The sequence below is a fragment of the Trichomonascus vanleenenianus genome (assembly GCF_965637985.1).
Source record: "Trichomonascus vanleenenianus strain CLIB 3782 genome assembly, contig: TRVA0_015S, whole genome shotgun sequence".
Taxonomy (NCBI): domain Eukaryota; kingdom Fungi; phylum Ascomycota; class Dipodascomycetes; order Dipodascales; family Trichomonascaceae; genus Blastobotrys; species Blastobotrys vanleenenianus.
In genome coordinates, this window is record NW_027481872.1 from 173,644 (window position 1) to 188,422 (window position 14,779).

At 48.9% G+C, this 14,779-nt stretch overlaps 8 protein-coding genes across 8 annotated transcripts; 4 read left to right on the forward strand and 4 right to left on the reverse strand.

Annotated features, from left to right (window-relative positions):
• Window positions 1-795: 795 nt before the first annotated feature.
• Window positions 796-2,145, forward strand: SAH1 (adenosylhomocysteinase; the record flags this gene model as incomplete). Its single annotated transcript, XM_076684408.1, has 1 exon — window positions 796-2,145. The coding sequence occupies one exon, from the start codon at window positions 796-798 to the stop codon at window positions 2,143-2,145; it is 1,350 nt and encodes a 449-aa protein (XP_076541376.1).
• A 489-nt stretch (window positions 2,146-2,634) lies between these two features.
• MRPS35 (mitochondrial 37S ribosomal protein mS45 MRPS35) lies at window positions 2,635-3,712 on the reverse strand (the record flags this gene model as incomplete). Its single annotated transcript, XM_076684409.1, has 2 exons — window positions 2,635-3,066; window positions 3,233-3,712. The coding sequence occupies 2 exons, from the start codon at window positions 3,710-3,712 to the stop codon at window positions 2,635-2,637; spliced, it is 912 nt and encodes a 303-aa protein (XP_076541377.1).
• A 3,390-nt stretch (window positions 3,713-7,102) lies between these two features.
• Window positions 7,103-9,211, forward strand: VID30 (glucose-induced degradation complex subunit VID30; the record flags this gene model as incomplete). The annotated part of the gene is made up of 1 exon (XM_076684410.1): window positions 7,103-9,211. One exon carries the CDS (start codon window positions 7,103-7,105, stop codon window positions 9,209-9,211), a length of 2,109 nt encoding a protein of 702 aa, XP_076541378.1.
• A 243-nt stretch (window positions 9,212-9,454) lies between these two features.
• On the reverse strand, window positions 9,455-9,988 carry TRVA0_015S01618 (uncharacterized protein; the record flags this gene model as incomplete). The annotated part of the gene is made up of 1 exon (XM_076684411.1): window positions 9,455-9,988. The coding sequence occupies one exon, from the start codon at window positions 9,986-9,988 to the stop codon at window positions 9,455-9,457; it is 534 nt and encodes a 177-aa protein (XP_076541379.1).
• A 708-nt stretch (window positions 9,989-10,696) lies between these two features.
• Window positions 10,697-11,127, reverse strand: OST5 (OST5 family protein; the record flags this gene model as incomplete). Its single annotated transcript, XM_076684412.1, has 4 exons — window positions 10,697-10,742; window positions 10,795-10,894; window positions 10,948-11,032; window positions 11,098-11,127. The coding sequence occupies 4 exons, from the start codon at window positions 11,125-11,127 to the stop codon at window positions 10,697-10,699; spliced, it is 261 nt and encodes an 86-aa protein (XP_076541380.1).
• Window positions 11,128-11,335: 208 nt separating this feature from the next.
• Window positions 11,336-12,121, forward strand: UTP23 (rRNA-binding ribosome biosynthesis protein UTP23; the record flags this gene model as incomplete). The annotated part of the gene is made up of 1 exon (XM_076684413.1): window positions 11,336-12,121. The coding sequence occupies one exon, from the start codon at window positions 11,336-11,338 to the stop codon at window positions 12,119-12,121; it is 786 nt and encodes a 261-aa protein (XP_076541381.1).
• A 397-nt stretch (window positions 12,122-12,518) lies between these two features.
• On the forward strand, window positions 12,519-13,034 carry TRVA0_015S01684 (uncharacterized protein; the record flags this gene model as incomplete). Its single annotated transcript, XM_076684414.1, has 2 exons — window positions 12,519-12,822; window positions 12,883-13,034. The coding sequence occupies 2 exons, from the start codon at window positions 12,519-12,521 to the stop codon at window positions 13,032-13,034; spliced, it is 456 nt and encodes a 151-aa protein (XP_076541382.1).
• Window positions 13,035-13,562: 528 nt separating this feature from the next.
• Window positions 13,563-14,456, reverse strand: TRVA0_015S01706 (bZIP transcription factor; the record flags this gene model as incomplete). The annotated part of the gene is made up of 1 exon (XM_076684415.1): window positions 13,563-14,456. One exon carries the CDS (start codon window positions 14,454-14,456, stop codon window positions 13,563-13,565), a length of 894 nt encoding a protein of 297 aa, XP_076541383.1.
• Window positions 14,457-14,779: the final 323 nt, after the last annotated feature.

Consider the following 14,779-nt stretch of genomic DNA (forward strand, 5'->3'; position numbering starts at 1 on the left):
ATTAGCTAACGTTATGCTAATTGACTAAGAATTAGACAGTTCACTCCTCTATAAGCCAAGTGATCTATAGTCATACATTACCTCTGTGATTGCCGGTACTCTATTTGGATAGTCATGTGTTACAGTAGAAATAGTTGTTTAATTGCAGTTACTATTTGGCATTACTATAGTTTCCCCTTAACATATAAGCCCACTAACAATTATCGTTATTGATACACTGTAATTGAGGATGCTAGCTTTACAACGGCTCGATTTCATCTAAATTCTTTTGGTAGGTAGTCGTTGGAATTTGGTTCCATTGAAGCCAGTTCAAATCAAATACATTTCAAAGATGCTTGACTCTAGTACTTGTAGTAAGCCGCATTCTATGAGGCTTCAGCACCACGGTCGTTTACACCGTACCCAATCAACGGGCCGCATACGGCATTGTGCATGACTGAACCCAACAAACCCGTAACCACTAAAGAAAAACCCTCCAACCCTAACGGTTAACAACACCCAGAAAACCCCCCCTTTGAAAGAACCCACAGGAGCAGCCTCGAACTTAAAACACAACGACCCAAAAAACACAAACAAATCTTAGTCCAAAAGCCAATTGAATTCACCTATGTAGTGTTTACGAGGAGAGGCCCAACTTTCACGTGACTTTCTTTCTATAAGGGGGCAAAATTTTTATGAGACATGTGTCTTGAAAAATTTCCGGAATGGCTTGCTGCAGACCACATATAAAAGGCGCTACGTGGACGACCTGCGTTTTCCTCTTTTTCTTCACCCACCCATAAAATAACCCAAAAAATGAGTGCTCCAGCTGTTACCTACAAGGTCGCCGATATCTCCCTGGCCGCTTTCGGCCGACGAGAGATTGAGCTCGCCGAGAACGAGATGCCAGGTCTCATGGAGATCCGACGGTGCTACCAGGGCGTCCAGCCTCTCAAGGGCGCTCGAATCGCCGGTTGCCTCCACATGACCATCCAGACCGCTGTTCTCATCGAGACCCTGGTCGCCCTCGGTGCTGAGGTCACCTGGTCTTCCTGCAACATCTTCTCCACCCAGGACCACGCCGCTGCTGCCATTGCCGCTGCCGGTGTCCCAGTCTTTGCCTGGAAGGGCGAGACCGAGGAGGAGTACATCTGGTGCATTGAGCAGCAGCTCAAGGCCTTCAAGGACGACAAGTCCCTTAACTTGATCCTCGACGACGGTGGTGATCTCACCTCCCTTGTCCACGAGAAGTACCCAGAGATGCTCGAGGGCTGCTACGGTCTGTCTGAGGAGACCACCACCGGTGTCCACCACCTCTACAAGATGATGCGAGACGGCAAGCTCAAGGTCCCAGCCATCAACGTTAACGACTCTGTCACCAAGTCCAAGTTCGACAACCTTTACGGCTGCCGAGAGTCGCTCATTGACGGTATCAAGCGAGCCACCGACGTTATGATTGCCGGTAAGACCGCCGTTGTTGCCGGTTACGGTGATGTCGGTAAGGGTTGCGCCATGGCCCTCCAGGGCATGGGTGCCCGAGTGCTGGTTACCGAGGTTGACCCAATCAACGCGCTCCAGGCCGCTGTCTCTGGCTACCAGGTTGTTACCATGGACGAGGCCTCCAAGGTTGGTCAGATCTTTGTCACCACCACTGGCTGCCGAGACATTATTGTCGGCCGACACTTTGAGGCGATGCCAAACGACGCCATTGTGTGCAACATTGGCCACTTTGACATTGAGATTGACGTTGCGTGGCTCAAGGCCAACGCTAAGTCCGTCACCGTTGTCAAGCCAGGTGTCGACCGATTCTTGATGAAGAGCGGCCGACACGTTATCCTGCTTGCTGAGGGCCGACTTGTCAACTTGGGCTGTGCCACTGGCCACTCCTCGTTTGTCATGTCCTGCTCCTTCTCCAACCAGGTTCTTGCCCAGATTGCTCTGTACAACGCCAAGAACGAGGAGTTCCGAAAGAAGCACGTTGAGTTTGAGAAGTCTGGTCCATTCGAGCTTGGTGTCCACACTCTGCCAAAGATCCTTGACGAGTCGGTTGCCCGATTCCACCTTGGTCACTTGGGTGTCCAGCTCACTGAGCTCACTGACAAGCAGGCTGAGTACCTCAGCATTGCCAAGGAGGGCCCATACAAGGCTGACATCTACCGATACTAAAAAATTTCTACGACCCCCCCTTTTTTTAACGATTAGCTTATGATTTTCAACACTGTATCATAGACCCCGATGAGTTTATTATTTATAGATAAATGTCCTCAACGGATGACATAATATATTTATCTGTTATCTCTGAACCCTTGGATCCCGTTAGCGTTAGATTGATGAATCCGCTATGCTGATCTCTGCAGAAATAAATTGATACCACCACCAAACCCCAGTAGCTCGGAGGCATTGTTCCCCTTAATTTAGACCAGGTGATAACTACCATGAGTTGGTACTATTTGGGGGCCAGCCCCCAAACCCCCGTGGCTCCGCTTCGCGGAGATCGCCCTTGGATTGATGTATCCGCTATGAATGAACAATTGATCTCGATATGTGATCTTGCTTAGACCAATTGATATTAGGAGTGGCGGAGGGTGTTCATAATACATGGTGTATTAGATGGTCATAAATATATCAAGTATGTACAAGATGGAATTGTTAGGTTTAAGCCCAGACAGCCTGTCCGGTGGCAGTGTACTTCATCTTCCTGCCGTGCTTTCTGTCGTCTCGAGCCGCTCCGTATCGGTGGCCGACCTCGCCGACCTTGGCATTGGTGAACCGGAAGGCAGCCTTTTCGCCCTCGAGCTGAGCAGCAATGAAAGACACCTCCCTCTTTTTGGACTTGGACTGGAGCTCGAGCTCGTGGTTGTTAAGCTTCTCTAGAGTCTCCGCGGCAGGCTCAATGTTGAGCACGTTGGCGGCATCTACGGGGCCGAATGGCTGCGACTCGGCAATGGAAATGAAGCGCTGGTGTCGAGTCTCGTCAGGGATAGGAATCTCCGTCAAATCGTCTCTCAGCCGGCTGTTTGGCTCCAGCAGCGGGAACATGCCTTCCATTGTTCGGGCGTACTTGCCCATTTCTGAAGAAATCTTGCCCTGTCTCATATTAGTAAGTGATCAATTGAATCAACCAATAAAAAGGTGGATGAATCAGGATATGAGTTATGTTAGAACCATAGAAGTTTGTCTTAAAGACTAATCGTTAAACATCATTTTCATCCACCTCAAAGTAATTGGCTGGTTAAAAGGGGGCGTGACTTACACTCTGCTTCATACTCGACTCGATCTTATCCAATGCAATAATGGCCTCGATTCGCGGAATCGAAATGCCGTACTTGAAACCGAGTCTCTGCACGGTCATCTTGCCCGAGCTGTACTCGGAGAGAATGGTCTTCCTAAGCGCGTCCGAGATCAAATGGTTGGACTTGCAGAAGTTGTTCTCCTGGAATGGCTGAATTGTCCGCCGGGGGTCCTTGGCAAACACCCGGGTCCAGTCAACCTTGCCACCCTCTCGGGTCGCTCCCCGCGTCGAGAAGGAGGTCATGTAGGTTGGCTCATTGTTCTTGGCTGCAAAGAAGAACGGGTTCTTCGTGTACATGCCCTTGAAGTTCTTCGGGCCAAGGAACCGTCGCATCTCCGTTCGGTACGAAGTGATCCGCTTCTTACGCTTGCCCAGAGTAGACGCATTCCGCACCTGCTGGCGTATCAGCGTCGGGGCGCCTCCCACTCTCTGTGCGAACATTGTCGTTAAACTGGTAATGCTTGGAGGAAGTCTCGGGGAGGTCAAAGTGAAAAATTTTGGATTTTCGCTTTTTGGGATTTGTCGTGGTGTTGGGAATAATTTGTCGCACATTGAACTCCCAAACTTTATTTTGGCGAACGTTAACGGCCGCGCGCGTTCATTGCCGGTAATCGCTATGCTAGAGCCGTTTTATTTGAGGGCCAGCCCTCGAGTTCCCGTAGCTCCGCTTCGCGGAGGCTATACTACTCTTTTTTGTTACTCAAATTTCAAGTGCTTCGTTAAGATTTAGAAACTTACTGCCCAATTGATTTCCATAGCTCACCGCGAAGTGCTGCCCCCGGGGGATGAAAATTACCCGGTGGTACAGCGGTACCGGTAATTGAGATTACCAGGTACCCGGCCAGCTTTATTGGTTTACATGGTAGGTTTTTTTTATCTATTCATCAGAGCTATTCATGATTTTTGTGCGCTTCATTATGGAACCTATATCCATTTGTGGTACTGGTACCTCTTTCAACTTGTCAAATACTGGTACACTGTAGTTAAAACCTTCCCTCAATACATCGATCTTCTACGCTAGTGCTTTCTGTTCTCTTAAAAGGCTACCAATGATCCCAGTCATCCCACTGTATTCTTATCTAAGGAAGACAAACTCATCGGAGGTTTTTTCATGATTAGCTTGCAGATTTATACGCTCGTCTTGAGCATTCTTGTACTTTGCCCCCGACTCTTTGGCACGAATTTTTGCCTCGTCTTCCTTTGAATTCTGCTTTTGGCATCTTTCAAAGCTGTCCAATATTTACCAATGCATGACTAGGGTGCTATCGTGTCCTCTTGGACGTTCTCAGCTAGATCTGTATCTGGCCGCCAGCTTTTTCTTACCTAACCTTCAGAATTGTCATATTGCAGGTTATTGTAAGAACTGATTTGACGGGCCAATTTGGTTGCAGCCTCTATTCTGAGGCCCTTAGCTCTTGTTTTCTCCTTACAGGCAGCTTATAGCGACGTTTTGCATTCCTTGTGGAATTATTCCCATCGATCAAGGATACCAGCTTCTTGGGTATGAAAAAAAAAAGCGCCTACCTTCTTCTGACAGCTTTCCTTTCCTATTAATAACCTTTCCATTTGTTTTCGTTTTCACATTTAGTGGATCCTGTTCAGCCAGTAAAGTAGTCGGTGAAATAATGGCTACCTAGTTCCTTGCTCGAAATGGATTCTCTGTCACTATAAGGACATTCCCTGACGATACAGGTCGAATTGCTTGATTTGACCAGTTTTACCTGGTTCTTGATGCCCAATTGCACCTGTAATATCCATGATCTCGATATAAAAGAATCTTGGAATTCCTCTAGAGCCTGCTCATGTAGGTAGAGAGTGCTTCAGACACGTCCATTCGGAGCCCTTAAGATGTTAGTCAATTTTGGCCCAAGAGTCCCTAAACCTATAGAGACTTTCGAGGTCCAGGTAAATTTCCTTCAGCACGTTGTGGAATTCGATCAATGTTGATGATCATGCCTGTCATAGACTTCTTGACGAAGCTCAATGCCCTATAAGATACGAACTTACTCATTTTCCCATCGCTTCATGCCCTCTGTCAGCAATGTTACCATCAAGTTTCTGCTGGGCTTGAGCACCACCAGCAATTTACATCTATTCTAAGTAGACTGGCGTAGGATACTATTCCGTCTGCAGTTCCAGCAATCTGCTTGAGGATTGGGGCCTGCAATTGAAGCATCTAATGCTCCATATTAGCCGGCTTTAATCATTTGAGCTGGTCAAATAGGTGTGGCATTTTACTCGAGTCAAATGGGCACTAGAAACAAAAACATGCATCAGTTTTGTGTACAAAGTTGTTGCCTGATTATTTGTCATCACAGCTCGATTCCACACCAACGTTTTACTTGAATAGAGTAATTATTAAATGGATTCGCGGCCGCGGGTTCCATGGTTATGCACAGGGAGATCCCAAAATAACTTTTATAATTACGATCCGGCTAGGTATTAAATGGCTCATAGATGAAGCGGAGCAACTTCTATTGCCGATGCAAAGTACCGGTAGTACCATGGATGAGCCTATTTGGAGCCTTTGACTGGAAGTTTTCTTGAGGTACGTAAAAAACCATCAGAGCGGCAAAGATCCTTTCAATCGGTTGATTCGGGTACGGCATCTGTGTGAGGAATGACTTAATCTGCGGTAGGGTTCACCTAGAGAAACCAAGACAGTGGTGCAAGGCGAGAGTGCCAGAGAGTTTAAGGTCGTCAATGTGGCTTTCAAGTATTTTATATATGCAACGGCGGTAGCCGCATTGCATAGTCTCTCAATTTTAAGTTCAGATGCAAACTAAATACAGTGTAGTGCATCATTCTTCACTGTCTACCGGAGGATGCATTGGTAGTACAGTAATTGTGCATATATTCCTGGTAGTAACAACACACTGGATATATCATCTAAATTGTCGGAATTTATCCTAAAGATACCAAACATCGATCACACTCACGGGTAATTCAGAAATAAGACTTCAACCTCAACCTAGTGCTTACCGGAATAACAATGTCTAATCGCATCACAACGACAGTTATACGATTGTCAAGTGTACTCACTTTGGACTTGCTATAGCAATTGGTCCATCCTCACCATTTACATCAAGCATCGTTAAAGTAACGTGCATATCAGGCACCTATTGTAAGATATCTTTAAGATTCAAATACAATTGAGTGCTCAATCCCGTATTTCAAGATCTAAACGATTGAGCATTTCAATTCAGCATTTCAAGATCTAAACAATTGAGCATTCCAATTCAGCATTTCAAGATCTGAACAATTGAGCATTCCAATTCAGTAGTTCAAGATCAAACATTTAAACATTCCGAATTTCAAGATCTCAACATTTACAAATTCCATATTTCAAGATCCAATAAGCATTCCAATTTCAAGCACTGGAGCCTGGCTGATTGGCTTTCCTTCCGCATGGCAGAGCCACTACGGGGGTTTGGAGGGGGGGGAACCAATTGTACTACCGGTACTGTAATAGTGCTCTGTGGAGAGGAGACGCACTAAGAAACTACCAACTAAAAAAACGTCAATGGGCAAATAATATCGACAATTCATACCAAAGAAATAATTATTAGCGAGATTACCGCCATTCATGCCATTGCCAAACGGCTGGCGTTGCTTTGTCTCAGTGCTTGGGTCAGTGAGGTTGTGTCTGTGGTTGGCAGCGATAACACCCCACACATTAAAGGGCCTCTCCGCCACCACCTCCCACACACTATCACCATCCATCCAGAACGCAACCAACCAATCCCACAGTAAACCGAACCCAGGCCCCCGGTATACGACTAATTCAAAAGAGAACAATACGAAGACACGGGGAGCATATTATAATTACAAATGGATAGCCTAGAGAACCGCTTTTCGATTGGCTATTCGCTGGAGCACTCGGCACAAGGGACGCCGGTGCCCCCACCGCAGGCGGTCGTCGAGCCCGTGCCCGCGCCAGAACCATACCCGATTGAGATCGCGGGCGCGCGGGCGCGCATGGCCGTCGACGGGGACGGCCAGGTGACCCCGATCAAGGCGACCAGCGACGACTCGGCCGCCGAGGAGGACAACGACGAGACGCCGACGCTGGGGCCGGCGTCTGCGATCAAGAAGCCGCTAGAGGCGCTGCCATCCTACCTGCGACTGACCAGCTACGGCGAGCGCGTCGTCCAGTTTGGCGGCTTAAGGAATGCGCGGCTATCTGACCTCGAGAGCCGCGACGACGAGCTCATGGCCCATTTGAGCCGCAAGGTGCGGCCCTCCGAGTTCGAGGTGCCCCGCATGTACCCATCGCGGGCTACGGCGGAAGCCCAGGCGGCCGGTGTCTGGCAGACGGCGAATGAGCGGGCAAGAATCAAGCGCGCCAGTGACGTGCTCGACCGTCACCGATCCTCCTCGCCAGTAGCTCCGGGGCCCTCGCAGTCCACCAGCGCCCTGCTGGGTAGCGACATTGCGACACCAGAAGAGAGCAGTGGCTCCGGGGCCACCCACGATAGATACTACGTCGGAGGGCGAGCGCCTGCAGGGGTTCCATCCTCGGCGTCGTCTTCCTCCAAGCCGCACAATGTGCGGCTCGCGCCGCGCGCCGTCATCGGCCTGCCTCCGCTGCCGACCTGCTGGGTTAAGAAGGGCGAGGACAACGTAGAGATGGACGAGACGGGCACGACGCTTAAGGCGAAGCGCGATGTGCGTCGCCCGTCGAACGATACCGTCGTGCTGCGCACAGACCACCCGGTGCCTGACAATTGCGGTATCTTTTATTACGAGGTAACGGTATGCGAGTCGGGCGAGGACGATCTGATTGGTGTCGGTCTGTGTGACGAAAAGTGCCCGCTGGTCAAGATGCCTGGTCTCGAGACCAAGTCGTTTGGATACCACGGCGACGACGGGCGCATCATCGTGTCGCAGGGCGCGGCGAAGCCCTACGGCCCGCATTTCGGCAAGGGAGACGTCATTGGGTGCGGATACAACCTCGAAAAGAAGCATATCTTCTTCACGAAGAACGGTCTGTCGCTGCAGGTAGCCTTTACAGATGTATCTGACCGGTTGTACCCGACAATTGGTCTCAAGAGCTCGCATGTCGTTGAGACGAACTTTGGTGCCAAGGAGTTTGTGTATGACATTGACCAGTACGTCCGGGAACAGAAGCAGTCGGTACTGCGCCGCATACGCGACAGCGAGCTGCGTCCGCGGGAACTGCGCAACGCGTTTGACCTCAAGTTTGTTGAAGATCTCGTAGCATCGTATTTCTCGCACTTTGGGCTCATTGAGTCGGCCAAGGCGTTCCAGCGCGAGAAGATGGAAGATGGTGATCAGCCCCAGAGTAATAATCAGGACGCAATGGACATAGATGCGGAAGAAGACGATGATGTCAGTCCCGAACTCAAGAAACTCGACCACCCAAGAGCGACCCAGCCGACTTCGGCGGAGGAGAGCGAGGCCGAACTCAAGCATCGCCAGGTCATCCGCTCGCTTGTTGTCGAGGGTAAAATCGCCGACGCCATGAAGCAGCTGGAATTGTTCTACCCGGAGGTGCTGAAGAACGACATTATCGTTTTCAAGCTGAAATGCCGCCAGTTTGTAGAGCTTGTTAGACGGACCGTGCCTTGCCACCCGGACAAGCTGGGCCTGACCGAGGTCATCAAGTACGGCCAGCAGCTACAGGAGGAGTACAAGAACGACAAGCGGCCATTCATTGGCGAGAGGCTCGAGCAGATCTTCACATTGCTAGCTTACGAAGACCCGTCTGCGGACCCCATGGTCGCAGAACTGCTCTCTCCCTCTCATTTGCGACCGCTGGCCGAAGAGCTCAACTCAGCCATGGTCGTATCCAAGGGCATGCCTTCAGTAGCGCCGCTCCAGCGCATTGCACAGCATGTCACGCAGATGGTATGGGAGCTCGCCGACCAGGGCGACTCGGCCGCCAGCCTCATTAACGTTCATCGAGACTACTTGTGACCCTATTTATTTTGAAGCGATAGATCTCTATCATATATCTTATTTCCTTCTTTCCTTCTTAAGGTCAATTGGGGGGACCAGTCCCCCCAAACCCCCCTGGGGCTCCGCTTCGCGGAGATATTGTTGTAGTCTACATTTGGCCTCCGCGAAGCGGAGCTACGTGGGTTTGGGGGCTGGCCCACAAGTCCATTGAAGTAGAGTGCTCTCTCTATTGTGCCTAAACCATCTGGGTAGCTAGTTAGGTTAGTTCTTCTCGCACTCTTTGATGATGAGGTCCGAAAGAGTATCCGAAATCTGAGGGTACCCGTTGCGGGACACTAGTCGGTACATATTGTTCGGTTCATAAGAATTGGGCTCAATATTGCCATCCACAACTCGGATGTGGCCAAAAGAGTCCTCTACGTCGGCAATGCGGTCCTGGGCAGGCGGGTTCCGGAAGTCGTAGATGGAGAAGAACTGCGCGTTGCGCCCTTCGGTGTAAGCTACCTGCTGGTAGGTGGGGCATTTGTGGACATTAGCCCCCATGACCTGATGCATAGCGTTGAGGAACTTCTTGTTCTCTTCAAAGTTGTTCGGATTGCTCGGGATCGCCTTGGGCTTCTCTTTCCTCAGAACACCCATCGACAGCGCTTCCGGGTCTTGAGAGAACGAGATCTTGAACTCCGGCGAGTCTGGGCTCTCCGAGTGAGCATACAGCCGTGGGCCGTAGTTCCTAATCACCTGGGTGTGTGCGTTCCGGATAAATAGCCTTGATCTCAGCATTTCTATTGCTCGCATAACTGGATCTGTTACTGAGGTGACAGTTGAAAAATGTCGTTCAGCCGTACGTTCGCCCCACACGCAGAAAATTCAAACTGATCCGATTAAACATGCGGTCCTTTCTTTCGCTATCAATACTTTCTAGTGACAATGGGGGGACCAGTCCCCCCAAACCCCCCTGTGGCTCCGCTACGCGGAGGGATAGTAGCGATCTTTCCGCGAACTAGTACCACGGATTAAGACACTGGCGAGAGTTTGTGGTTTTGTAACACTGTTACAAGCTTCTGTAACTAGGTGTGTAACAAATAGCTCCAACAGGGCTGTAACAAACTCGAAAGGAGAAACAAACTAGACACAGGAGGAACAGCCTCGATGCAGGAGAAAAAATAGGTTGCCATGGGACTATTACTGATGGCTAATTATAGCACATATAATTCATCCTGACGCCTTCAGATGCAGTTTTTAGTTCTTTGAGGTAATAGTTATTCCACTAATTGGTTGGAGGAGGTACTCATGCATAAGAATTGCTTCAACAGTTCATGGTCGTCCATCGCCACGGCGTCTTTTTGATATACCAGTAGTTGATTACTGACTAGATAAGAGCAGCTATACAGAGGATAGCCACCATATAGCATCCCCTTAAGTATAATAATAATGATAAAGGCCAACTATGCATAACAATCTACAATGATACATATATCTCAATTTGTGGATATGATCTATATATTAAACATAGACTCCTACCGAGTCCAGCAAGAATACAGAACCGAAACTAGAACCAGTCAGCAAATTCCGTCTCCCAAGATTGGTTTTGATTAACTTACCCGAATGCCAGAGAGGCCACCAGACCTGCAATGCTCGATCGAGCAATACCCGAGATAGACTTCTTCTCCGTGACCATAAAAATGCTAGTAGAAATCAATGCTTACCAGGACAATTAGCTATGAATCCTAACCACAAAAAAAAAATCAACTTACCAATTAGTACGAGAACGGTAGCCCAGAATGGCTGGGAGTCAAGGGAGAACTGGGGCTTAAACGCTGGCGAAGACGCCCACAGTTGCTACAAAAAATCATTTAGCCACTTATTACAACCAATATAATAACTCCAAAGAAGAAAAAACTTACCTCGGTCGCTTTTATCCCCTGGCGAGCCATTTGATATGTCTGCTTTACCGGTACGTGGTCTTCTCGAATAGCGCGTATACTCTTGGTACTGTACTGGTGATGGGTGTGGTCGCGCGCGGAAGAGGCACGGCTGATAAGCCGCAGGGCGAAATTTCCAAAAAATTTCAAAATGCCGACCTCTGCTTATCGCTTCATAGATCAACTTATCGCTTCACAAATCAAATAGGGCCGATAAAAGATGAAGCAAAAACGGGCGAAGGCGTACAGAAAGATGATGCATTATTTGCATCTGAATTTTGGGTTCCGAGAGCCGTACCAGGTACTTATCGACGAGGAGATCGTTCTCGAGGCAGTTCGTACCAGATTTGATCTGGCCAAAGGGCTGCACAGGACGCTCCAGGGCGAAGTCAAGCCCATGATTACGCAATGTGCCATGGAAGCACTGTACAAGGCCAAAAACCAGGAGGCAATTGACTTGGCCAAGACGTTTGAGCGAAGAAGATGCGGACACTTGCCGAAACGGCCCAACAAGAGCTCGCAGAACGAAGAAGATGATGAGGACGACAAGAGCGGACCGCTATCAGCGTTTGACTGCATGACTAGTGTTATTATCGTCGAGGGTAAAAATAAGCATAGGTATTGCGTTGCGACCCAGAAGGTCCAGCTTCGACGACTACTGGCAAAGATTCCAGCCGTGCCATTGATTTACATAAACAAGGCTGTGATGATCATGGAGCCCATGTCGCCGAACACTGAGCGAGCGCGGGCTCGAATCGAGCATGCCAAACTAACCCAGGGTCTGAATGATCCAAATGCTAACAAACGACGAATGTCTGATGAGGACGAGGAGGATGAGGGAGAAAAGCCAAAGAAGAAGCGGAAGGGACCAAAGCAGCCGAATCCGCTGAGCATTAAGAAGAAGAAGGATGAAGGCGAGGAAGCTGCTAGCCAGGAGAAAAAGAAGAGAAGAAGACGGCACCATAGATCTGAAAAGACTGAAGAGAAGGCGGAAGAGGAGGAATAGTTAAAATCTGTTGTTCCACTCCCACTCTGGATGCTGGCTGGCAATTGTAGTGGTTTCTAAGAGATTAGAAGGATCGATACTAAGCCTCTCAAAGGTATCCGCATAACATGGTAGCCAGTTTTTTTTATTTCAGCAGTTGTATAATATTTGAACTAATCTAACGGCATGAATATGGACCTTACTTCTGGAGCCAACTCATGAGGCCACTAGGGAATTACAGGCTAATCGATTTACTTCCAGTAACTAATCCATTACTTCCTTTCACTTGATTCGATGGATAATTCAATACGCGGTAATGTGGACCGTTGTTTGTGCTGAGACATACGCTGGCCATGTAACTCACGTCCCGGAGTATTAATGAAATTATTCACTCCCTGACTCCAAACGGTAACCGAAGATGCTGGCACGGGTGGTTAGAAGATCGTTTCACGTTAGCAGTCGAGTTAGCGGGCATGTCAAGCGGCGGGCTGCGGCAGCCGAGAGCCCACTGGCCACTGCATTCAAGCTTGGCGACGACGAGCATGACGACGATGACCGACGAATGCGCTACTCTGCGCAGAACCCAGAGATTCCAAATCTACACGGGTTGAGCAAAAACTGGCATAAGATGGACCATTTGGACCAGGAAGAAGTTATTATTTATCTAGACGACAAGGCCAGAGGCGACTGGAAAGAACTAACCAAGGAAGAGAAGCAGGCCAGTAAGTTTTATTTCTATCCGGGTATGATCTGATTGGTTGGCTAACTCAGCGATTTTGTAGTTTGGTTTGTAAACTATGGGCCATGGGGTCCCCGAGCTGCTCAGCCAGACGACCCGGGGCGAATCTACGGCCATGTAACCAAGGCAATTATTGCCGCCATTGTCGGGGTTTCTGGATACAAGGCGTATGAAAACTACGCCAAGGCAGAGTAACCCATTATATCTTGTAAATAGTAGCATCCAACTTACCATAACCCAAAAACAATTCACAAGGCATATCATGATCTAACAATTAACTTACCATTAACGTTAGGCTAAAGAATGTATATACGGATCCACACCGCGATCCAACGATTCACAAAGTACTGTACGGATCATCCAACAATCAACTTGTCATAATCGAGCAGTCAAAAAGGGACATAACGATGTACACGTTTCAACAATTAGCTCACCATAATTCAGCAGTACTGCTCATAAGTACCAGCGTGAAGCAACGTATCATAATCCAACCATTCACAAACCCACGACCCCGAACAACTTTCAAAGTACAAACCTCTTTATCCACAAGTATATACGATCCAGCAATTCAAAAGTACCAACTACCATGATTATCTCCAATAAATCATAAACCGACTATAGGTAACTAGTTATCAGTACCAACAATGTGATGATCTACCAAGTATTAACCGATGAAATGAATGTTGAAAAAAAAAAGTGTCATTAATCGTCCATAAGTATCATCTAATTAGCATTGCGCGAAGAGCCAAGCTCCTTCTTGACCAGCGACGACTGTGCGTCGGCAAGAACCTTGTTCTTCATATCCAGCAAAGTCGTGGCGTCTCGCGCCTCGTTCTTTTCCACAACCAGGTTCTTGAGCCACCGGTTCTCCATCTCCAGCTGCATGACCTTGGTCTCCAGCTGCTGGACCTTCTCCTGCAGCTCCCGCGCATTGCGCTCCATTTCCTGCTCGCGCATCTTCTTCTTGATTCTAAACCGCGCCGAGGCAGCTGTGTTTCTTCTACGCTTGTCCTCCTCAGCCGCCACTCGCGGCTCCTCTGAGTGCATCTCCTCCTCCGGGCTAGCCGACTGCTTTCTCTTTCTGGAAGCTGGCGCCGCAGATGATGCGGCGGGAGTGGACACCACCGGAGTGGGGGCCGGCGCCGGCGGCGCCTGGTACATCGGGGCTACGGGAGGCGGCTGCAAGTAGTGTGGCTGATGGTGATGATGATGCTGGTATCCATATGAAGTAGGGTTAGTAGTCGTGTTGTTTTGGTGTGCAATAGGGGCCTGAGGCAGGTCGTGCGCGATGGAAAAGTTGTTGAGAGTAAAGGACCCGTCAAAGTCGGCGACATGGCTGCTCGACGAAGCCTGCTGTTGCTCGTTGAACTGCTTCGCCTGTATCGACTTCTCCTGCTGCATGAGCATGTCGTCTACGACGCTGAGGTCGGTGTTGCGCCCGGCATCAAAGTCAAAGAACTCGGTCGTCGCAAATACGCTCAGGTCATCCCCGGTCTTTGCGTTCTTCTTGTTCGAGTTTGGCGAGGTTGCCGACGAAGATGAGCTGTACGAGCTCTCGGCTGGCTCAATAGTGTTCAGCGAGTTGATAAACTGCAACACGTTGAAGTCCCTCGACATTTTATACGTTCTAGTCCAAGCGGCGAGGATATACTGGTTCCGTCTCTGTGGGAGACGAAGTGGATGAAAAAAATTTCAACTAGTCAAAGGTGACTCCTCGGTAAACTTAAAACTTCAATAGTCCAACTGGACCCTGGGGAAAAAATAAGGTCAAAAACTCCAAAGCTGAAAAGAAAAAAAAATTCTTTCGATATAGGACGAGTCGTCGGTTTTGTATGTTGAAATTGAGTCTGCCGACACCGGACAGAGGGGTTAATGAGTCGCCAATTTGGATTATTAATGGTCACGTGAACTGACGATTTTCAGACTACGTCCGGAGATCC